The 24,925-nt window shown below is 24.6% G+C and overlaps 3 protein-coding genes across 3 annotated transcripts in view; 2 read left to right on the top strand and 1 right to left on the bottom strand.

Moving 5' to 3' along the window:
• Positions 1-14,301, top strand: part of Bm8424 (uncharacterized protein) — a gene marked incomplete at both ends in the record, with an annotated part of 29,895 nt that extends 15,594 nt beyond the window's left edge. The window contains 14 exons of the mRNA XM_043079778.1: positions 4,644-4,781; positions 4,952-5,145; positions 7,419-7,717; positions 8,055-8,428; positions 8,747-8,863; positions 9,665-9,776; positions 10,123-10,276; positions 10,914-11,086; positions 11,420-11,571; positions 11,919-12,213; positions 12,770-12,859; positions 13,194-13,352; positions 13,840-13,995; positions 14,194-14,301. Coding sequence (XP_042935712.1) covers positions 4,644-4,781; positions 4,952-5,145; positions 7,419-7,717; positions 8,055-8,428; positions 8,747-8,863; positions 9,665-9,776; positions 10,123-10,276; positions 10,914-11,086; positions 11,420-11,571; positions 11,919-12,213; positions 12,770-12,859; positions 13,194-13,352; positions 13,840-13,995; positions 14,194-14,301 — 2,521 coding nt within the window. The remainder of the gene's footprint in view (positions 1-4,643; positions 4,782-4,951; positions 5,146-7,418; positions 7,718-8,054; positions 8,429-8,746; positions 8,864-9,664; positions 9,777-10,122; positions 10,277-10,913; positions 11,087-11,419; positions 11,572-11,918; positions 12,214-12,769; positions 12,860-13,193; positions 13,353-13,839; positions 13,996-14,193) is intronic.
• A 1,946-nt stretch (positions 14,302-16,247) lies between these two features.
• Positions 16,248-19,672, bottom strand: Bm8425 (Uncharacterized protein; the record flags this gene model as incomplete). The annotated part of the gene is made up of 9 exons (XM_043079777.1): positions 16,248-16,385; positions 16,661-16,969; positions 17,190-17,332; positions 17,448-17,631; positions 17,844-17,903; positions 18,234-18,338; positions 18,510-18,736; positions 19,024-19,114; positions 19,265-19,672. The coding sequence occupies 9 exons, from the start codon at positions 19,670-19,672 to the stop codon at positions 16,248-16,250; spliced, it is 1,665 nt and encodes a 554-aa protein (XP_042935711.1).
• A 633-nt stretch (positions 19,673-20,305) lies between these two features.
• On the top strand, positions 20,306-24,084 carry Bma-epg-8 (Uncharacterized protein; the record flags this gene model as incomplete). Its single annotated transcript, XM_043079776.1, has 12 exons — positions 20,306-20,399; positions 20,668-20,818; positions 20,973-21,064; positions 21,251-21,342; positions 21,467-21,625; positions 21,791-21,871; positions 22,121-22,248; positions 22,372-22,450; positions 22,683-22,862; positions 23,091-23,288; positions 23,505-23,591; positions 23,827-24,084. 12 exons carry the CDS (start codon positions 20,306-20,308, stop codon positions 24,082-24,084), a joined length of 1,599 nt encoding a protein of 532 aa, XP_042935710.1.
• Between the last annotated feature and the right edge of the window lie 841 nt (positions 24,085-24,925).

Genomic DNA, 24,925 nt, shown 5'->3' with positions numbered 1-24,925 from the left:
CATTACTTTATTTTTAGTTTATGAAAACTTTGATAAAACTTTTCCTCCTAACAACAAGTCACCCTCTCTCTCTTTCTCTCCCTCTGATAATCAAATCACCAGAAAAAAAGTTGAAAGCAAATTTGTCACTAATTTATATAAATTAAAATGTTCATCACATAGCATAAGATATAAATTTTTAATTCTATTTTTCACTCACTGATTAGTTTTTGGGGATTATCAAAATTTGCCATTTAATTAGCTGAAATTTCATGCATAAATTTATAAAAATATTCAATTTCTAAACAAATTCAATAAAATATTAAAATTGCTTAATTATCAATTTAATAAATGAAAACTTATCTAAGTAAAACTTTCATTCTTAAACAATAAGTTATTGTAGTAGCAAATTTTATTGACAGTCTTACCAAAATATAAATTCAGGTCAAAAACCTTTCCATTATGATTGCTTAAAAAGTACACAACAGTGACAGTAAAAGAGAAGATGACAATAATTTCTGTACAATAACATTCCGACCTTTTTTTTTTTTTCTTTTTTTTTCTCTTAGCAATGGAATGAACCAAAAGCGCCGATTTGTCGCTGATTCCATTTTCTTTGTCACTTTTTTTTTTTTACCCTCTATCTCCGTTTTTTTTTTCTCTCCTTCTCTTCTTCCCTCTCTCTTTCTCTCTCTCTCCATTTTCCTTCTTAGATTCTTTTATAAATGAAAAAAGTATCATTGTATGAATACAAAAATATATATTCAGAAATGTTTTATATCAAAATTTTGCATAATTTCTTCCAAATCAATGATTTTATTCTCAAAATAAATGCAATTTCTTATCTTCTCTCTCTCTCTCTCTTTTGTTATCTTTTATTTTTTTTCTTCTTTGAGAAAGAAAAACTTTCAAAAGATTTTTTTAAAAAAAAAAAGAAAAAAATTATTTCAAAAAAAAAAAAAGAAAATGAAAAATTCACGTAATGTAATCATTGTTTTGTGATTGCGAGAAAAGTTTATATTTCAAAAGCATTTTACGTCCTTCATTTCATCTCATTCAATCACACTTTTTTTTCTTCTTTTTATAAAAGATATTAAAAATGTTTTTGTGCTCTAATATCATTGTTATAGCAAAATATTTTCCTCTCTTATTGTTATCATTACCATTATTATTGTTATCATTATCATTATTATCATTATCATTATTATCATTACTATTATATTACGCATTATATTATATGTTACGTATTATTATTATTATTACTACTGTTATCATTATTATCATTACTATTATATTACGCATTATATTATATGTTACGTATTATTATTATTATTACTACTGTTATCATTATTATCATTACTATTATATTACGCATTATATTATATATTACGTATTATTATTACTTTTATCATTATTATTATTATTATTATTATCATTATTATTATTATTATATTACGCATTATTGCTATTATCCTAACATTATTTATTACTATTATTATTGTTATCATTATCATTACTATTATATTATCGTTATTATATTATACATTATTGCTATTATCTTAATATTGTTTATTATTATTATTATTAATATTGTTATTTATTATCTTTGATTATTACTACTATTACTATTACTATATCACAGCAATAAAATTTGTGATAAAAAATTCGATTCAATGTATGATCTCATTTTTTCCTTTCTTGTAAATTCATTTTCATTTTATAAAATCTCATTTGTCTGTTTCAATTAATCTCTTTTCAAATAGTCAAACAAGGTTTAGTATCATTAATCAATCTTTTCCTTCTAACATTTTGAAATAATTCCATCTCTTATCACCGCGTTATCAGTGTTATCTCAAATGCATTTTGCTATTTTCAGCTTTTAACAAAAACAGCAATTATTTTCTCTCATTTAATTTCAACATTTTTCCGCTTTTTTTTCTCTTTTGATAGATAAAAATTTTTTGATTGTAATAATTTAAAGTAAGTCGTAATTCTAATTTGAAAAATTGCTAATGTTTTTGTTGCAATGAACTCAAAAAAATTTCTTTTTTTTTTTTAAAGATTACATAAATAATTTAATAAGAACACATAAACATATTGCATTTGTTCATAATTTTCATATTATTGATATGTTAAAATAATGATATGATAATTTCTTATGAATTATTAGTTTAATTTGAGATAAAACTTATCTTATCTTTATCTTTTATAGCTTTAAAATTATTATTTATAGCTTTAAAATCTTCTCAACAAGTTGCGCTCATAATTTTACTGATTTATTCCTTTTTAAATTTAACTTTTTGAAATGATAATCAATCAATATGATTAGTTAAATACATTCTTATTCTAATATTTGTAATGTATTCCATTAAATATATGTCTAATGTTTACTTATTTATAACTTCCTTTTTTCATCGAAATATATCTAAAATTACATTCAAGGACATCTGTTTATTACAAATTAAAATTAATTACTAATTTATTCTTCTCCTTATATTTTAGTATCAAAAGTATACTCATCAAAAATATTCTTAAAAATTAAAAGGATTTTTTTTTTTTTTTACTTTTCTTTGCCACAAATTTCATTATTTTTTTCCTTGCCTCTTTTTTTAAATTATCTAAAAAAAAAAAATGATTTAATCCTAAAGTACTTTAATTATGCTACTTAAATCGAAAACTTCAGCTTAAAATACTTATTGCACAATTTGCTTATTTCAACAATCCATTTTTTTTTTTTTTTTCAAATTAATAAACGATCAATCTATAATTGATAAATTGATTAAATATGCTATTATTTTATTCAATTTATTATTTATTTAAACAATATACCAATTTATTTAATGTATATTTGATTTAAAAAAAAAAAAAAAAAAAGTATTAAGTAAGTAATAATTTACAAAATTACATCAAATCAAATTTTTAAAATAAAAATTAATTTTTACTTTACTTTTTAATAATATTATTTACATCAAACATGAACACTTTTATCACTACATTAACATACTTCAATGATTCATCAATTGTACTTCTCATTCCTTTTTCATATCATCAAATCGATGATAACAGATGACAATGACAATGATAACAACGATGACAATGATGACAATGATTGTCATTTGTTATTCATTTGATTTTATGCTTATTTATTATCAAACAAAATGCTTAAAATGTTTTTTAACCAAAATGTAAAAGTAAAAAAAAAAAAAAAGAAATGCTATATAAAATATGATTCATTTTGATTGATGAATCTTTTTCAGGTGCAATATATACTTTTATTTATTTGTATAAAAAGAAAAAAATGAGAGAGAGAGAGAGGCAGAGAGAGGGAGAGAGAGAGAGAGAGAAAAAACGAAAAAGAAGATATATCGATAGAATGATTTGCTATTTTTATTTTTTATTTTTCTTTTTATTCATTTCTTTATTTCTTTTTTCTTTTTATAGAATGAAATTATCATTTAAATTTTAATTTATTTTCAAATAATTTGTCTCTTATTAATTGATAATTCTTTCATATTAAATAGTTATCAATAAAACTTTTATCATTATTATCATAAAAATTATTATCATTACATTATAACTTTCTATTTGAACAAAAAAAAAAAAATAAACAGAAAATAAAAGAAGATAAATATTCTAATAATCTATTTTTCTTTTTTATATCTGTTACTAATCATTCAATCATTCATTATTTTCTTCTAATCTACTATTTATTTTATTAAATTTATTTATTAATATTAATTAAGTAAGTTGAATTAAATGAAAAAAAAAAAAAACAATGAAAGAAATAAACAATTTATGATATTATAAAGTAATAGTAAATAGTAATCATTGTAATATCTATCTATCAATCAATTGTTTTATCATTATTGCAATATTTTTTATCCATTAATATCATGAATATAATTTTAAATAAAATTTTAGATTTGTATTAATTAAAATTACTAAATTAATCTTTGAATTAATTATACAAATTTTCTCCTTTATTATAATATTCAATTTTATCAAAATTTGTTAATTTTTTAGCATTGTTTTCACTTATATAAATGATTAAACAATTATCATTTCATTCTTATCAAATCTCATTTTTAATCATTTAAATTTCTTCCGTACAAAAAAAAAAAAAAAAAAAAAAAAAAATTTCATATCATAATAAACATTTTAAATATGATATCAAATTATTTAATTAAATCTTTTCTTTTTCTTTTTCTTTTTTTTTTTTTTTTGCTTTGAATTTTTCAAAAATTTAAAATTAAAATTATCAAATTTAAAATATAATCGAAATAACAAATGTCAATGTATTAAATTTAAATTTACTTTGCATTAATACTTCAATTAGTACTAATTACTATTGTCAATTTTTTTTTTTAATATTAAAATTATTAGTAACTTTTTTTAAATATTTTTTTTTTTGCGGTTAAAAAAAATAACTAACAAGTTGAATTATTTGAAATTATTATTTCTGCTCTATTCCATAGGTAACGTTTTCTTATCATATTATCTCGTCAAAGAGCGCTTTTATCTGGGTGACAATTTCTGTGCTATCACATTTGACGATCGGTTATAGGAAAAAGAACAGATTAAAACTTCTTCCATCAATTTATTGATACTGTCTCTCTCTCTCTCTCTCTCTCTGTGTGTGTCACCAAAATGCGTTGGTGTTTCAGTGGAGGTCGTAGTTCACCACCTCCGCCACCACAACGAAAGTTTATTAATCCATCGATATTATCATTGAGTGCAACACCTGGTTCATCATCAAGTTCAAATGAATTTACCTCAAGTGATGATGATCACAAATGGCTTAAGTTTGCTTCCTTTTTTTTTTTGAAATCATTTTTAAACAAAAAAAAAAAAAAAGTTTATTAAAAAAAAATTCATATAAAATTAAATTTTATTTTTATTAAATTTTAAATTGTTTTATTTACATAAATTCTTTCTCAATTCTAATTACTAATTGTATAAATATGTTTTATAGAAAAACAGAAAAATCAGATTCGCTTACAACAAAAACATCAAATCGTCCATCATTTGTATCAAAGACAAAATTTGATAATCGAAATAATTCAACTTCATTAAATGATGTTGAAAGTGATAATTTACAAAAATCAATTAGGATGGATAGCAACGATAATTGTTTGGATAGTGTCACACGAAAGCTTCAAAAAATAGGTTTGATAAATATTTTTGTTTTGTTATTTTAATTTTTAAAAAACTTTTTACTAAATTTAATTATAAAATTAAAAATGAAAAATTCATCTTAGAATAGTTAAATGTTAGAATGAGAGATTAGTTCATTCGATGTCAATAATTGTTGTATTCAATAAAATTATTCTGTGATTAGATAAATTTCTCATTCAGTTTGTTTTCCGGAATATTTGTAACAAATATAACTATGAAATAATATTAGCAATACAGTTAATTTATCTATACTTAAATTTAAATTTTGTAGAATTAATTTTTAAAAAAAGAAATTCATTTCTGATTTTTTCATATATTTATTTTTTCAATTTACTTTTATTAGGATTTCATTACTTCCGGTGATTTTTTTTTTTTTTTTTTTTTTGGCTTTCTTTATTTTATAACTTTAACAACAATAAAAATAACTTTTATTTGGACGAATTCCGGAAGAATAAAATCGGAAACAATTCTAACTCTTTCATTTTTATAGATGAATGCCAATTATTAAATTCTATCTTTTGCTTTGAAAAAAAAAAAAAAAAAAAACAAATAGTAGTTGAAAATAGTAATTTCTTATGAAAGATTTTTAATCAATAAAATTTATTCTTCTGAAATCGAAATGATGAATTTCTCGCTGTTAAATTTTTTTCAACTAATATTGGCAAAAGAAAAAAATAACTTTTTTTTTTTTCAATCATAATTAAATTGAACAATGTGGAATTTATATTCTACTTAATATCATTGTCATTTGATAAACTAACTTTGATTCTAAAACTTTAAGCTTAAATAATAACTTTAATAGCTTTGTTTTGCAAGTTGCGTTAGTTTTCTATTTGATATTATTGTTATTTTTATAAGCTAACTTTGACTTTTAATTTCAAAATCTTGAAAACATTGAAATGATAACTTTGTTTTGCTAAATTGAGTTAATTTTAAAATTATTAGTTAAATTTTACAAAATTGTTTTGTTATTTATATTATTGAGAACTTTTGCTTCTTTCTCTTTTTTTTTTTTTTTTTCTTTTAAAAAAATTCAAAAAAAAAAAAAAAAAAAAGGTAGAATAAAAATTTGATGGCTAATAAATTATTAATTAATAATGAATATATCTATTGAATTTCTAAAACTTTCATGCATTTATATAAATATCAATTTTTCATGTTTATTTTCAATCCGGAAATATGCATGATCCAGAAATATTTTGTTTCAGGAATATACGAGAGAAAGTTTTTTTTTTTTTTGAATTATTGTATGTTATTTTATTAAAAATTCTACCATATTTTCGTAATTTATCATTGCAAAATTTATTTTTAAAAAAAAAAGAAAAGTATAACAAAACAAAATGAAACAAAAATTCGAAATTATAAAATAAGAAATAACAAAAAGAAAAAAAAAAGAAGAAAATAAAGTAAATAAAAACTCCGGAAGCAATGCAATTCTAATAAACTAAATTTAATAAATAAATAAAATAAAAAAAAAAAAAATATATGAGAAATCGATATTAATGTGATTTTATAATGTGTTTGAATGAGTTAACGAATACTTAAACTAAACATATGTTCGATAAATGATTTTGAATTAAAGTCTTTCCTTTTCTCTTTCTCTTTCTCTCTCTCTCTCCCCCTTCTCTCTTAAAGTATATTTGATATTTTGTCTTTTATTAATTTTCCTTCTGTAAATTTACTTCTGTAAGAAAATAATTAAATTTATCTATAAATTATAAAATATAAAGATGAAAATATCACTTACATCTTTTTCGAGAAAAAGTGTAAAAAAAAAATTAATTAATAAATGTATTATTATGTATACATCCAATTTGTGATAACAAATTTAACAAATTTAAATTTCAAATAGTAGAAAATTTAATTTAAGCTCGGAAGTTTAAACAAATGAATTAATTAATAATTCATTTGTTTTCATTTTATTTAAAAGTTTACTGAATATGAAAATATCGAAGAAAAAAAAGGAACTAAGTTTGCAGTGATACATATTTTTTTACTCTATTAAAGTATCATATTTTTTTTTATTTTAAAAAGCTAAATTAATTTACAATTATTAATTAGTGATTAATTAGTCAGCATTATATAAAAATTATTTGCTTCAAAAATAATTTTGATAATTTGATAGGTATTGAAATCATCTAATTAAGTTTTTGAATTTGAATAAAGATAATTAAAGCTTTATGCTTATGTAATTTTTATTTTTAAATTTGTTTTCAAATTTTCATTGCTATTATTTTTTGAAATATTTTTTTACTCTTTTTCAGGAACAACCTCAATGGATGATTCATCATCATCATCACTGTTATCATCACCAACAAAATTTGCTACAGGCAAAAATTTTGTCTCAAAAAAATCTAACCTTAAATGGTCAACAAATTTGAATTCCGGTACAGCTGGTACCATTGATGTACAAAATAATTGTTGTTCAGGTAATGAATCTGAATCGGATAGTGCTGTTATTGTTAATACAACAATTATTCCACATGATGAGCTCAGTTCTTCATCACCATCATCTTCCGGAATTGTTGCCGATATGAATGATTCTAATGGTGAAAGTAATCAGGTTATTTCTTCTATTTTCAGATTATTTCTTCTTTTTCTTCTTATTTATTTATTTTTTACTCTAAATTTCTTTTTAATTTTAACACAAATTATAATCATAATTGATCGATAAACATGTTTAAACTTAATAATGATTTCATTTTATGATTAATAATAAAATGAATAATTTTGTTTAAAAAAAAAAAATTTATAGTTTTTTTCTTTGTTCCATAAAATAATATTATGATTTATGTTATGAAATCACTATGAAAACATTTGATCGATATGAAATCATCTAATCGATTTCAATCATTGATTTGATAAGCGATCAGTGATCATTTTGCTGATAAACTTTTCAGCGAACATCAGCAACATCATCACTATCATCATGTGAACAATCATCAGATTTAATTGAATCTAATTATGATACTTCACGTATGGGAAGAATATATCGATCACGGATCGATGATCCAAAAGATCAGCAACAATTAGCAGATCATTTCAATGATATGGAAGGAATAGCTCTAACTCAACGTCAACAATTTGAACAATCTAATCCACTGATGACAGTATTAGACGAAAAAGCTGAATCAAACAGTAAATCTATTTTACAAGATAATTTCATCAATTGTAACACTGTCACATGTCCAGGTGATCTGAAAATGACCGGTAGTACAGAGCAACGATTTAATCTTTCACTCAATTTGAATAATCAACGAGATTTTATGCATAGGTAACAAATTTCTCTTTTTTTTTTCTCATAAAATTTTCTTTGTTTATTTTAAATTTGAAATAAATAATTAACGAATAATTCCTCAAAATAACTAGTTTAAAACTTTGAATTGTTACATTTATTCATGTGTCAAGATATTTTTTTTTTTTTTTTTTAAATTACTTAATAGCAGGATAGGAAATAGGTAAGTGTTAATTTGAAATTTCAATCTGAATAAGTTGCAATACCGGAAGAAATTTAAGAAAGATAGCTTTAAGACATAGCAAACAAAAGTGACTAAATTTCCGGAATTTCTGATAAAAATGAAAAACATTTCAGGAGCTCATCAATACCACCTGAAAGTATGCATGGAAATAAATTTACCTCGAATGATCATTTCAAACGCAGTGAAAGTATCGCACCTGAATTAATAAATCAACGTCGTTCTTTGGAAAGGTAAAAGAGATGAAAGAGTCTTTTAAAGTTTTGTATTTCCGGAAAGTTTTAATTCTATTCGGAATAAGGAAATTATTATGTTCGGTTGATTTCAACTTTATTCATGCATCTGTCACTAAGCTAATTTTTCTCAGTGAGAATTGAAAAAGGTAAAAAGGTATATTTTAATTAAATATTTAATTTAGATGAAATTTTTGAAACGGTTAGTTTGGTTAAAAAAAAAACTTTAAACCTTTAAAACATTTAAAAATTAATTTAAATTTAGCACCACTACAATATGTTAAATCTAAAAGGTTTTTTTGAATTTTAGAAGGATTAAGTTGATTCATTGATATCAGAGAAAAAAAAAATGAATTCAATGAATTCAATAAAATTTTTATTTTTAGCTAAAGATTGTTTCACATGAAATCATTGATTCATTTAAATCATAAAAAAACAAAAAACAAAAAAAATAGGTTTAATTGATGTTAAATTTACACAAACATAAAAAGTTGAATAATGCAAACTTTGATTTTTTAAAAAAAAAGAGAAAAAAATTAAATTAATAATTAGTGAAAAATCAATTTTTCTTCCTTTAAAAACAAACAAACAAACAAACAAACTACAAATAAGTGATTTATTAAAAAACCAAATTAAAAAAAAAAAAAAAAATAAACAAAATGAAAATTTTTTCAGGAAATATTAATTAAATTAATTTTTTTTGTTGTTGTTGTCGAAAAATTTTATTAAAATAATTTGAAGAAAAAAGTTTAATAGAAATTTATGAAATGTATTTAAATAAATAATGGAAATATTTTTTAGTAGCAATGGAAATAATTCAACAAATGAGGAAAATATTAAGAAACAAATTATTTGCTCAAAACTTGTTGAATATTATCGAAATATTGAAAATAGCGTTGAACAATTAGATAAGGTTTATTCTTTTTTCTTTTATTTATTTTCTACAAAAAAATTTTTTTTTTTTAATTTCTTTTTTTATTAATTAAAAAAGAAATTAAAAAATAATCAAATGAAATGAAAAAAAAAAAAAAACTTTTTTTTTGAAATAGAAATAATAAAATTGAGCGAAAAAAAAAAAAAATTTGCTATTAATTCAAATGATTTATATGTTAAATCTTTTGAAAAAAGCAAAAAAATTAAAGAAAAATTTCTTTTTTTCAATTTTGTTTAAATAAAAAAAAAAAAAAATTAACTAAAATATAATTTAAATTATTGTGAAATATTTAAATTTAAATAATAATTTCAATTAAATTATACAGTTTACGGCGACAAATTCATGGCGACAACCGCATATTTTGCAACAAAATATTTTTGATATTAAAGAATACATAGAAATGATTACAATTTCAATGAATTATTTTCTTAATGTCGCATGTCATATTATAGTTGACATTACTAATCCAAAAGGAGAAGGTAATAATTTTTTTGATAAATTAATTATTTGTATAAGTTTTCTTTTTTTTTTTAATTTTATTACTGTACTTTATTCTTTTTCTTTTGTTTTCCTTTCTCATTTTAAATTATTTAAATTTTAAATTAGTTTTTTTTTTTTTTTTTTTTTTTTATAACTTTTCCCTAAGATAAGATTAGATATTCATAGCTATTGTATAATTTAAATTAAAATTATTAATGTTTAAAATAGTACTAATACAATTAGCTTTATAAATTAATAAATGAGCAATTAATATTTCTACGATAGAATGTAATCAACGATAATTCAAAAAATTGAAATAATATATTTTCAAATTTTAACATTTTCTTTTTTTTTTTTTTAAATTTTATTACAATGATTCGTTTTTTTTTTTTTCTTTTGTATTTTATTTAATTTTATTATATCATATAATTTTCATTTTGCTTATATATATTTATTTTTTTTTTTTTTTCATTCTTGTTTCTGTAATAATAAATCAAATAATTGAATTTAAAAAAAATATAAAACTTAAAGGCTCAAAATTGTTATTAAAGCATCAAATATCTCAAAGTTTTTTTTTTTTCTCCCAAGAAATTATAATTTCAAAGAGAGCAAATTTTGAAATTATTTAATTTTCAGAATTGAAGCAATTACTTTTACCACTGAAAAGCTCTACTGCTATTATAACACAATTAAAACAAAATTTGGACAATACCGGTTGGACGCTTAGTGCTCTGTCACGACCACGTAACGTTTACGGTACAACACCAGGTAGTGACGCTTTGGATCAATTTCTTGCTGTTATCAAACAGGTATCTCTTTAATTATCATTAATTTGTTTTATATATTTTTTAAATAATACCTAAATAAATATTCTTAATGCTTTAATTTGTAAATAAATGATTGTTCAATTCGAATAATTTCTAATTTTTTCTGGATTTTTCAAATATAATTCTTAAAATTTCTTCTTTATTCTATCAAGAATTTTTATATTGTATTTTTGAAATTTATTTTATCGAAAATTTTATTATTGTATTTTTGAAAAACTGATAGTATACCATTTGTGAAAATGTTCATTTCTTGACGAATACTATAAGCGATTCTTTAAATTTTATATTTTTCAATTAATTAATTTTAAATTTCAGTTACCAATCGATTGTTGCAAATTGATACAATGGGCATTACTGATGGTACCATCGTCAACTGTTCATTTCTTAACGAATACTATAAATGATTCTTTAAATTCCAATGAAATTACAACAAGTACTGATCAATCGTATGATGATCCTTCATTAAGGTAAGATAATTAATTTCAAATTTAATTACATTGCTAAATTATTATAACCTTTTGAAAAGATAACCTCATTTTTTTTTAGTTTTAGTAAATTTTTCTTTTTTTACTTTTAATTAATCATTTCTTTCTTTTTTTTCTTTTTTTCGCTTTTAATTGCTATTTTGTTTTATTTTGTTTTGCTTTTCTCATTTTTTCTCTCTTTTCATATCTTTTTCGTTTCTATTTTCTTTTCAATAATTTCATTTCAGTCAATTATAAATTTGCCAATTAATAAGTAATAAATGTTATAAATTTTTTTTCTTTTGTTTATAATTTTTGAAAATTTAAATTGTATGATTAAAATTTTATAGAATTTGTGAAACGAATGGTAGAATATCAGTTGGATTGGATTCAAAAAGGCAAACAGGAACATCAAATAATTTAATAAATATTTCAAATTTAAATGATTCACAAACACCACAATCAATTTTAACTTCTCGTACAACTTTTGGTCCATCAACTACAACAATTGCTAAACAAAATCGTGTAACATTTGCGGATGATTTGACTACTTCACATCAATTATCGAATTCCATTCTGGAAACTCATGTTCTCGAAGAAGATGATTTAGAATCAGTGATCAGTGATCGTGATAGCTTTTATCAGGTAGATGCTAATTAACAAAATTTCAAAAAAGAAAAAAAAATTAAGTAATACTTTTGATACTTTAATATTTAAAAATATTTGATATTTTTCATCTTATATAGTTTAATTGTCATTTTTATTTACTTATTTATGATATTTGGCATCTTCTACGATTGTTTTTAGCATATATTTTTGTTTTTTTAAATTTAAAAGAAAGAAAAAAAATTTTTTTTTTTTTTAAAATATCTTCTTTCTAATTTGTTTTATGTTTAATTCGATTTGATTTTTATTTCTTCTAAAAATAATTGTTACATTAAATATTATTTTTATTTTTTATGCTAGCAAAACTAAAAATCATTCTTTTTTTTTAAAAAAAAAAATAAATGCGCAACACAATAATAAGATATTTAGTATTAATTTATTACATTTAAATGTATTACTAAAATTCATAAATTGGATTAATTAAATTAAAAAATCTCTTTAATTCAGATATCATTTTGACATTATTATTTATTTTTTTTTTTTTTTGATTAATCATATTTATTTTCAATTTTAAATTTTCCACATCAAATTTTAGGATTCAACAACTGAAGGTGATGATAGTATCGTAAGTCATCGGATGAGACCGATAACAAGTATACCACCATTAGCATTACTAAATACAGAGGTATGCATGAATATTTTTTCCTACTAATTTCTTTTTTTTTTTAAAATTTTCAAATTAAAATTTTTCCTCAATAATAATAATTTTCAAATGATTATTGTTAATTTTATTAATTTTCACTTTCACTTAACTATTTAGTTCTATTTTTTTACTCTAATTTTTTCATTACATTTATAATATAAGTATCATTTTTAAATTATTAATTCACTAAACAATCATTTCAGTTAATTGATATGATAATTATTTTAGCAAATTTCATTTAAAGTATGAAAATTTAGTATAACATTTATTATTCATAATTATTTTTAATTCGACTTTTTCAAAATGATTTTTTCAGGTGATAAAATCATTATCAAAAGATGACAGACAATTGATTGAATTTTATTCACCACAATTAGATGCACACACTGAATTCCTTTCTAAGGCAATTGAAGAGTTCTTAACTGTAATTGAAGAACAAATGCCACCACATGAATTTGTTCAGAAAGGAAAACTGGTAATATCTCAATTCTTTACTTATCACTTATCATTTTTATCACTTTATCACATTTTTTTTTTTTTTTTGTTACTTATCAATTCTATCGATTATATTGCTTTGATATGCTTTTATTCCTAATTCTTTCAATAATCACTTCAATTTTTTCATTTTTTATGAAAAAAAAACCTTTCTCATCAATTTATATTTTAATAATAATTTAATAATAGTCGAGTAGTTCAGCTATTTAAGATTGAAATTAATAATTGGGATCATCTAATAAATTTTCTAAATTCTATTTTTGAATTGAAAATCGACGCAATATATGGAAAATTATTATGCATAATTATTTGAATTAAATATTGAAATGTATTTTAATACTTTTTTAAATGAAATAATCTTTTTTTTTTTTTTTTTTAATTAATAATCTAAATGAAATACTCAAATATTTACTATTTGCTATTATTTTCAGTAATTAATTTGAGTAATAATAATTAAAATTTTACAGATAATACTTACTGCACATAAATTAATTTATATGGCTGATACAATTGCGGAATGTATTTCATCTGTCAATGTTAGCCAAGAAGTGAAACATGCAGCTGATCGATTGCTTCATGTTTTGAAAACATGCGTTCAAGCTACAAAGCATGCCGCTGATGAAGTTTGTTGTTTTATCTTTTCTATTACTTCAAAAATTTCATTGAATTATAATATTTTATTTTGTTTATTTAAACAAATAAACAACAATTTTTCCTTTTTCCTTTTTTTTTTTTTTTTTTTCAATAGATCAATCCAAATATTGATTGATTGATTGATTGATTAGTAAATTATTATTACAAGTATAATAATTATATTTCAGTATTTATCAGTATCAGCTGTACAATCAATGGCTAATTGTATTGTGACAGTATCACGTGCTGCATATGATTTGAAATTATTAGTGAAACAGTGTTGTAGTAATGATTAGTTTAACTTTATATGACTTTTTTTTTTCTTATAATATACTCTTAAATTTTCTATTATAACTTATAATATTCATTAACACGTAAATTATCCATTTTGTTTGTTTTTTTTTTTTCTTTTTGAAGTGATTTTAAATATTACTAATTAGTTGTTTTAAAAAGATAAATGAATTTTATTATATTTCTGAAAGAAAAATTCAGTGCTTTTTTTTTTTTTTTTTTTTATTTTCAAAACAAATATGAAATTAAACAGTTCGTAGAATTGTTTAATTGTAGAAATTTCAAAATGCTTGACGATTAATATTTGCGGAAGATTTTAGCAAATTAAAAAACGATTTTATGTGATATTAGATTAGTTAAACTTAAATTGTGAATGATGGTATTAATTTTTAGCTAAGCCTATCTAGCATTTTTTAAAATTAAGAAAATAATTTGTAATGAAATAGCACAAATTTAATGTTACCGAATAAATTTAAATGTTCGTATAGTATTACTCACAGCAGTAGCTGACAAATCGTAATAATTATTCTCTTTTCGAAATGAATTAATTCATTTATTAAAAATGAAATTTCATATTGGCAATATTTGTTGTATATTTGAGCATTTTTTTTTTTTTTTTGCAACTTTTCTTCCCTATTACTTATAAAATGCAAAATATACTTCACTTATATATCATTGTGAAATTTCGAAAATTTTTTCTCTCAATGTTCATTTCATTTGAGCTATTTTTTTTTTTTTGTCATCAATAATTCTTCAAATGTGAAGTAAAAAATTGATAATACGTTGTTAATCAATGTAATGATAAGATTAATTGCAAAGAAACCTCAATTTGACATACTACAACATTCCATCTGATATGGAAAGATCTCCGATTGCTTAATTTCTTGATGATATCTCAGTGATTCATCGATGATTTTTCTCGATTAGATTTCCATTCCAATGCATTTTTAAGTTCTAATTTTTCTTTACCGTTATGAAATTCTTTTTCATTCCCAAATATCTTCGGTACAACCAACATCGAAATGTTTTAGAAGAAAACGTGGAACTAAAACTAAAAGTGATCCATCAAATGCACAAAAAAAAAAAAAAAAAAAAAAAAAAAAGACCAGGTTATCCTATGAAATGGATTTAATAAGTTCATGTTATATTTTTAAGAACATTTTGTTTTTAATAAATAATTTAACAAGTAATTTAGAAAAAAATTTAATAAATCATTTTAGTAACATCAGTCTATGTTATCCATGTTAAAATTACAAAAGTACAAAATCGAGAATTACTTATCCATCCATGTTTCAAATGAAATTCTCACATGACAATATTACTTAGGCAAAAAATTTAGTGATATTTTTGTCTCATTTATTACTTCGACTCTTACTAGCGTAAGAATATTAAATCAAATGCTATGAAGAGCTTTCAAAGACTAGAATGAAGTCTTCACTAGAAATTAAGAAAAACTGATTTACAATTCAACGTGAAGTTTTGCAAAAATAAATGAATACCAACATTTCCATCACAGAAAGGATTCATCTCGAATGACAGTCAGTTTCTGCAATGGTAATGAAAGAATAAAAATTTTTAACTTGGAAATGTTACAGGGAATAATATTCATTAGAAATCAAAGTAAATCGAGTCAAAGTCCATGGAAATTCAAAACAGCAACTGTAACTTAATTGAAAAAAAAACTGTTGAAAACGAAAAAAACATCCAGCACTGTTCTTATAAAGTGTATCTTCTATCTTGGCTTCAGGTTAAATGCATATAGAATTATCATTCTCCAACAGAAGATTATCGATAGACAGTAGTTAAACCGTTCCATTTATTCTGTTCGTCCGGTTTTTTGTTTACTGATGTTTAACAATTAGTTATAGTTGTAAAAGAAAACATAACCAAGGCAACAACAAAAAAAAAGTAAGTGAAATGAGTGAATTAATTATACAAAAGTCGAAGTATCCTAGGTGTGTGGTTCATCATCTGAAGAACTGTTGAAAAAATCACTATCTCCAATTGATTTGATTACTGCAGCCATCGTATCAGCTGCTAAATTCTGTCGTTCTGGACCAAACGGCATTTTGAGTAATGCTGATCGTGCCTAAATTTTTTAAAGAATGCAATGATAACTCGGAACGTATTCTCTTTTCTAAAACCTCAACAAGATACTGAAACACGTAACGCCTTACAAAAAAAAAAAAAAAAAAAAAAAATTTCATTTGATACTTAATTTACAAAAAATTTTCTTTTCACGAGCAGCAGTCACTCATTAGCTTTTGTGTATTCCTATAAAAAAAGAAAAAAGTGAAACAAATAAGTTGAAAACATATGCTGCAAATATTTCTAAATTTCTATTCAAAGAAAATGAAAAATCACTGCATGAATTTTATTGACCAAATTTGCACCCTGTTCATCGACACTTTTCTCAAATAATTCATCGATCATTGATTGCGAAACACTATTTAATTTACATGAATCTTTCTTGGGATTTTCTAGAGACTTTTTGCAATTACCAGCACTCGGTTCTTGCTCTCTGCGCATATGTATATCAACATCTATTTGTTCGTTCTTCGTATTCGATGAGTTTTGCATCAATACATTGCTTGACATTGAATTTTTCGCATCAACAAATTCACCAAATTCATTTGTAGTTGTAACTTTTGATTTCTTTTTCTTCCTCTTCTTCTAGAAATACGATATTCTGCTTTAAAAATCAAAAAAAAAAAAAATATTTTGAAGAAAAAATTCGAAATTTAAACACAAAATTTTCGGTTTGTTCCACTCATGCTTTCTTTCCTTTTATTAGAAAGAGTTTGAACATATCATTAAGAAAGCAACAAAAGTTCATATGAAGTCAAAACCATTGAGGATATGAAGAAAGAGAACAATATTTCAGGAAACTTACGCTGGCAGCTACTTTGTTCTGTCTTTTGGATTTTTCCGCTTCTAATTTGAAGTAATCAATAACTGCACGATCCGGAATATCTGCATCTTTAATCACACTATCAAATAATACCTTTGGTCTTCCAAACAACTTCAATATCATTTCTGAAAAATAATTCCTCAGAATTTCTAGTAAAAGTGGCATCGAAGGAAGTTATCTATTAATAGAATGACAAATATATAGAGCTATTAACATCTTATTAATGTCTATTAAAAGCACCTTTTTCCTCATTTGTCATATCACAACCATCTGATCCGAACTCTTCATCACCAAAAGAATTTTTGGAAGACTTTTTAGCAGAATTATTAATAGGGTGATCAATTTTCTTAAAATCTCGTTGTTCATTTGATTCAAGCGGATTCAGCTTCATTGTCTTATCGCTCCAGCTTCCAGCTTCTAAGATCTAAACGCAATATCCAACGGAAAAGTAATGCAATGAATTTAGTAATGAATTTCTCAAAATTATTAACAATACATAAAGATTAGGCAATAATACTACATAAAGATCACAGGAATCTAGAATATATCAATCACAAAGCAGTTCCATAGTTCTCATTCGACTATAAATTCATTCTCATAATTCATTTATCATAACAAATCACCATAAAAGCTAACCTGTCTTATACGAGGCACTCCATAAAGTTCACGATATTCACTTAACTCTTCTATTGTTTCCTGAAAACCTATATGTATAAAGAGAATAGAAAGTTTTCCTTTCCTTACCTTACATTTCATACTAAATAAAAGTAAATGTCATCCCTCCAATGCAACTTTAGCTTACAAATCGAACTAACTTACATTGATATTACGTTAATGATGTCAACTAAGCACTCTGAAAAGCATAAAATGTATTGTCTCTTTAGCCAACATTTACCCATGTGTTTAAATTTCAAATAAAAGTTATATCTGTGATAGAGCCCTTTCGAATTACTGTCATAAAATTTTGAAGAGTTTCGAACTCATACATACTACATACGTTTCAATTAATAATTAAACTCGACTTACAGCATCCGGGTCAAGTTCTACCAACTCTATCTGTTCATCAGCACAAAAGCGATATAAATTTTCTGACCAATCCGCCGAACGCTCCAAACGTTTACAAACAGTGACCTACAGATAATGATTAGATCTAGACTAGCAGACAAAAGGTAAATCTATTAATTTCACAACATACAAAGTCCACTTATGGTGGAATTTAGATGAAATTTTACAATAATTCAATATTCTCAAAAACTTCAAGCTATTAATTTCTAAATAATTTTTACACTTGAATCAATATACTTGAATTTCTGCTCGCCATGTAGACATTTGTTGTTTCAACTGCTCCATTGAACGGAATTCTCCATCATAATTATACACAATAGCACCAACGTTTACATTCAGTGTGGAAGTCTTCCATTCATTAATCTTTTCAACTGTCTTCAACGATACTAACTTCAAGCGAGCCACGTAATATTTCGTATCCAATAGAAGTTCACTCTTTCGTTTCAACGTGGAATTTTTATTTCCTGTAATATCACAAAACATAATTTGCATTTTTAATACATTTTAATACGTTTTATGTCATTTTGCATGCATAGATTCAACTTACTAAGTCGATGAGACGTAAAAAAAGAGAAGAAATGCATCAATGTGTGGAACTGCTGTTTTGTGTTTAAATTTTGTTGACACATAAAAACATGCAAATGATAGATTTAGTCGTAAAGAAAATATGAGAAAAAATGCAAAAATTTTCTGCTTTTTTTAAAACTATTGATGAATTTGCACACTTATTTCGATGAAATATGATACTTACCCAATAGTGACTCAAGTAAATTGTCGTTTACATCGCCAATTAATAACACTTTTGATAGATTTGACGATTTCAACTTATCCATTTTATTACGCTGTCATTCACATCGAACACATCAATTTTTACAAGAGATAATAGATCTGTAAGAAAAATAAGCTGTATGTCAAATATAACACGCAAAAAGTTTTAATAATCGTTATCTCTGTCACTCTCATAGTCATCAGAAATTCATTCGTTTAAGTACCATTAGAGAATTACTCTTGTAACAGTATCTATCGGGAATTTGACTTATCCTCGCGGAATAATAGAGGATTTGATACATTCTGGCGACACAACCTAGGGCTTGACTCATTTTGGTGATACGATCGAGGGTTTCACTCATTCTGATGGCACGATCGAGAGTTTCACTCATTCTGGTGACACGATCGATGGCTTCATTCATTCTGGTGACACGATCGATGACTTCACTCGTTCTGGTGACACGATCGATGGCTTCACTCATTCTGGTGACACGATCGAGGGTTTTACCAATTCTGGTGACACGATCGATAGCTTCAGCTATTCTGGTGACACGATCGAGAGTTTCACTCGTTCTGGTGACACGATCGATGGCTTCACTCATTCTGGTGACACGATCGATGGCTTCATTCATTCTGGTGACACGATCGAGAGTTTCACTCGTCCTGGTGATACGATCGAGGGTTTTACCAATTCTGGTGACATCACTAGCGAACAGATAGCAACAAAAAGTATCACAATGTTAAAAGAGAGCTGTCACCTCTATCTCCTTGCAAGCAAGCCGAACACTACTCATTGATCAATACTAATTCAAAACACTTTGTTGGGCATTTTGCCAGAAGGAATGTTTTGAATTGCTTTGATATTGTACATTTTTATTCTAACGGGCACGAATTGTTAACCTTCGTCTGTCAACTTCTTTCCCTCTCCCTCTCTCTCTCTCTTCTCCCTCTCCCTCTCTCTCTCTCCTTCTTTCCCTCTTCTTCCCTCCCATATCTTCTATTATCAGTGTTTTTAATCCCTGTTATCTCTTTAAAAGCATTCCATCATATCACTTATAATCACATATTGATTTGATTGATATGAAGTGATATGTTCATTTTATGATATCCATTGATTACTTTTTCATTTCTTTTCAGTTTTAAGTATTTTTTGATTTGCGATTAAATTATTTATTTTTTTTTAATGGATTTTTAGCGTGACTGAGTGATAATGAGAATGAATAATTTCTATTAAAGATCTCAGAATTTCCCAGTATAATCATAAAATGTTATCGGATAAGAAAACATGGTGGATGATGGATACAGAAACTAATCTTCCACGTAACTTTGCTACAAATCCTATCTCAACACCTACTCCAGGTATATATTCATTATAAAGAAATAAAATTTGATTAGATTGAAAAGGCTACATGAAAAATTTTTCTGAAAAAGTTAAAATTTATAGATTTACTTTTCCAGAATATGATATTGTTATTTGCATTAATAAAATGTCATCTTTTCCCTATATATTCAAAATATTTCTCATTTCGAACTACACATATAATTTCACTTATATCGGCGAAATAAATAAAATATGGGAGAGAAGTATGTGAGGATGGATCGCGTTATTTACAATGAAATTTTCTAGAAATACGGAAAGCGATGAGGTGTTTCACAGATATCAGTGAGCTGGTGAATTGCAGAGGTTTAATTGATACATCCATAGATAAGATAACACCATTGGGTATATACACGCGTATTAACTCACCGATGTGCAGTTCAGGAATGGATACTGATAGGTTATCACTTTATTTGTTTACAGTTTTCAGGATTAACAGTTAACGCCATTTGTAGGAGATGACTTCTGCTTGATCCTGTTTCGTTCGCTATTTCTTGGGTTATTATTCTAAAAATAATTTTTAGCGTTTGTTATCCAAAAATTTTAACTTACAGTAACTCAACAGATTGGACAGGTGATAGATATCCATGTTCGATGTGTAGCAACAAAATGTTATGCCTATGTAGGAGTTGTGTCAACCATAAAAGTTTGTTCCTTTTCATTTTCTAACAATGTCAAAGAACAAGTTTATGTCTTTTAGGCGAAAGCTATTTTAACCGGAAATTCCTTTTATCTTATTCAGAATTGATAAAAACTTCATTCAATAATTGCATAACGAATATTTACTTAACAAAAAATTTTTGACTGTATATATGAGGAATGCCATTTTCAGTCCGATTTGTTGATAAGCATAATTTGCAAAGAAAAAAAGAATACAGGAAGCAATGTTTCACTCGTGAAATCGAAAGTATTTTTGCAGCTGATGTTAGTTTCAAAAAAGACTTGGTAGCATCTACTATTACGTCTTTTTTTTCTCGAAGAATTCTTTTGTGAATAATATCTAAATATTAGTTAAAATACCTGGATTATAATTTTCGTGATTTTCTAGATTTCTCTAGGCGATGAGTTGCATTCAACGCATGAGTCCATTGAATATTTGAAACAAAATATTCTTGACAGGAGGAAAGCTATAAAAAAGAAGAAAGCTGCTCTGAAAATTATGTGCAGCAAAACCGAAAGATATCGCAAAACAATTGAAGAGCTTAAGGTCCTTTTTCTCATGTCTAACATCTAGCTTCTCAATTTACTCATAACTTATAAAAATGTAAAATTTGCTGTTCACTTTTATTTAATATTATTTTGGCATTCCTCATTCTGTGTATAAAAATATTTAGTTAAAATATTTCTTACACGAATTAAAGCAAGTTTATAGGAACGATGTCGTGGACATCAAAAAGTTCTTTGTGGACCACCAAATTCACTACAAGCATTTGTCGATGCATATGAGGATAAGGTGATGGCTTTTACAGGAATTTATTTCGAAAATTATGCTTTTGTGAAAATTCTACGATGTTTCGAAACAATTTCTCTTCGTGTGATCATTTCTGTTTAACATTAGCCATTTAAAATATACTGAATTCCTTACTTATCGTTATCAAATGTAAGCTTACTTTTAACAGTTCCTGCTTAGATTTATATTAAACTAAGTGCTTATAAATCCAGAAAGAAAATACAAGAAAAGGACTAATAGAAATCAATTTAGTTGCAAAAAATTATAAAATTCAATGCACAGTGGTTTGTAAAAATTTTTCCTATACAACGAGTCTTAAAACCGGAACCAACCATAGATGAAGTGGAACGACGTTGTCGGGAAATGATTGCTGAAGCATGGTAAATGAACTTGATTTCATGTTTATTAATTATAAAAACTCTAATTTAGGATTATTCCCTTATATATTTGCAAAAAAAAAAAAAAAAAAAATGTACAAAACAATTTAACAACGTTCTCTTCAGTCAAGAAGAATTTTCCCCACCGACGGACGAAATCCTGGCTCCAACAGAATGTGCAACTTCTTCGGAACACTGTTACACGGTAAATTTGGTTTCATTGTGTTTTGTCTCATTTTAGATTTAACCATTTTACATTATACCTTTAAATACTATTGAAAAGTTTTTAGATTGAAAAATTTAAAGAAAAAGTTTCTAATGAAATAACCTTGCACAGTACATTTATACTGTTATTATCAAGATTTAAATCCTTATAGCATAATTTTTTTCCGTTTTAAATATTTATGCTGTAATGTAATGATATTAGAGCGTTATAGATTTGTGATTGTGACGCACCGGATCGAACGCAATACAAAATTTTGAAAGGATGGCTGAGCATAGGCATTCCAACTGTACCTGTTGCCCGACCAGTGCATAGCATGTTCGCTGCATTTGTTTATACTATCCAGCTTGTTAATTTACTAACCGTTAATTTTGATGTATGCATACCAGACCAGGTGGTTTCTTATTTTCTATCATTTCTGGATTTTTTCTTCTGAAATTTAGGTCACTTGATAGATTTTTACAGACTTATATATATACTTTTTTTTCCATTTTTATTCTTTGGCCAGTGACAAAGTAGGTATATGACGAGATAACTTTGTGATTGTTGCCCTTCAAGCCGACCTAAACAAAATTTTGAAAATATTAAATACTTTTTAATGGGTTTCAGAATTCTGTTCTAGATATCATATCAAGAATTTTCGTCGTGCAGAAAATGGACGGAAGGCTTATTCGATACGGACATTTTCAAATTGAATCGTGCAGTTGTAATGCTATGCTTGAGTCTAGGAATTGATTCAAAATTAATTGAACCGCTTAATCCATTTGCTAATCTTCTACTTCTCAGCAATATTGTGAATGATCCCAATTCAGTTCCGAAGGTTTACCTTCAGTGGTTTTTTAATATTTCCATATTTGCGATCACAATTCAGTTTCTACATCCATTTGCTAATGTTGAATATAATTATGCTAGCTTTCCTATATATGAAACTGTTCCAGTAAAACTGATCGTTGCTAAACCTCAGTTTAGTTGTTCAAATGATATTTTGTTATAATTGAATTCTTCAGAGTTCTTTGATAATTTAATTGATTTTTAGCCAGGATATCATACACTAACTAACGAAGTGGCAGTTGTTTTGGAAGAAGATCTTAGACAGATTTGTTGGGCGGAACGTGAGAGAACGGTTATAACTTTAGAATTACTTTCCTTTTTTCATTTCTTAATCATTGTCTTTGCAAAATTTATTTGTATGAAAAAATTTTATAATTTTTCTTTTATATTACACTATAGCATATGTCTAAAAGAGTGATTTTAAATATTTTAATAATGTTTTATGTTGATAGCAATTGTTTTGCAAACCTTTATTTACTGATTCAGTGTAGTGTAATGTATAAATTGCAAATCTTTTAAAATTTCAGGAAGAAGATGAATGGTATATGGTAAGGTATAGGGATAATTATTATGATGAAGCATATGATGTTTCAACGCCTTTGAGACCAATCTCATCATTTAGTGATTTGGAAGAAATGCTTCGTGATTTTTCGGCTTTTGCCTCACCGTCAAGTCGTATGTCTGAGCATGATTTCCAATGTATTCTTGAAGATGCAAGCCGTCAGCATTCACCGGAGTTCCTTCCTCGTTTTCTTAACATTTTTAAGAATTTTAATTTGAAATGAGTTATAATATGAGCTTTTAGTTCTTTATTTGAAAATAATGTACATTATTTTATTGTTAAAATGTATTATAATTTATTGTTCCGTTTCAATTTATAATTTATTGTTCCATTGAAACAAATATTTATTGTAAAATCTGGTTCGGATAGATTTTTTCCCATTTGCTTATATTATTTTTAGATTTATTTCTAGTTATAGATTTTAAAATTGGTAGAGATACAGTATTGCAAGTTAAAAATTTTTGATACTGGTAACATAAACTATTGTTTCCTTATATATATATACTATGGTATTTTTCAATTTGTTCTTGTCTCTCACTTTTACCAAAACTGTTTTATTATGTGATTAACTAAACTCTCAGTGAATGTTATTAGCAAGTAAAAAGTCTAATTCATCAATTGATCAGCAAAATAAGTTTTTCGAATATTATTTTCTTCTGTAATACTTCGGAAACATAGTCTTTCCATTTTTCGGGTATATTTTTTCATTAGCACTTTTTAGCATAAATCTAAATCAAATAATGCTACAATCTGTATATCTGTTAATACAATATTTTTTGTCTTTTTTTGTCGTTCTCTTTTTTTTTTTTGAATGTTATTTATAAACTTTACATTTCATATATTTTTATGCACTGTAAAAAAAAAAAATATACATATAGTGATTAAGATCTTTCACAAGGTACGACTTGCATTCCTAATCGTTATTAGCAAACATTTTGCCGGTTTGCAACCGTATTTCCCCCGCAATTTACATATTCTCTTCACTATTTCCAGTAATTGATAGCATAGCAAAATTTCAATTCACAATAATTTTGGATGAAAACTTTGCAATTTAATTTATAACA

Source organism: Brugia malayi, assembly GCF_000002995.4.
Source record: "Brugia malayi strain FR3 genome assembly, contig: Bm_v4_Chr3_scaffold_001, whole genome shotgun sequence".
Classification (NCBI taxonomy): Eukaryota; Metazoa; Nematoda; class Chromadorea; order Rhabditida; family Onchocercidae; genus Brugia; species Brugia malayi.
This window is presented reverse-complemented; position numbering and strand designations above follow the sequence as displayed.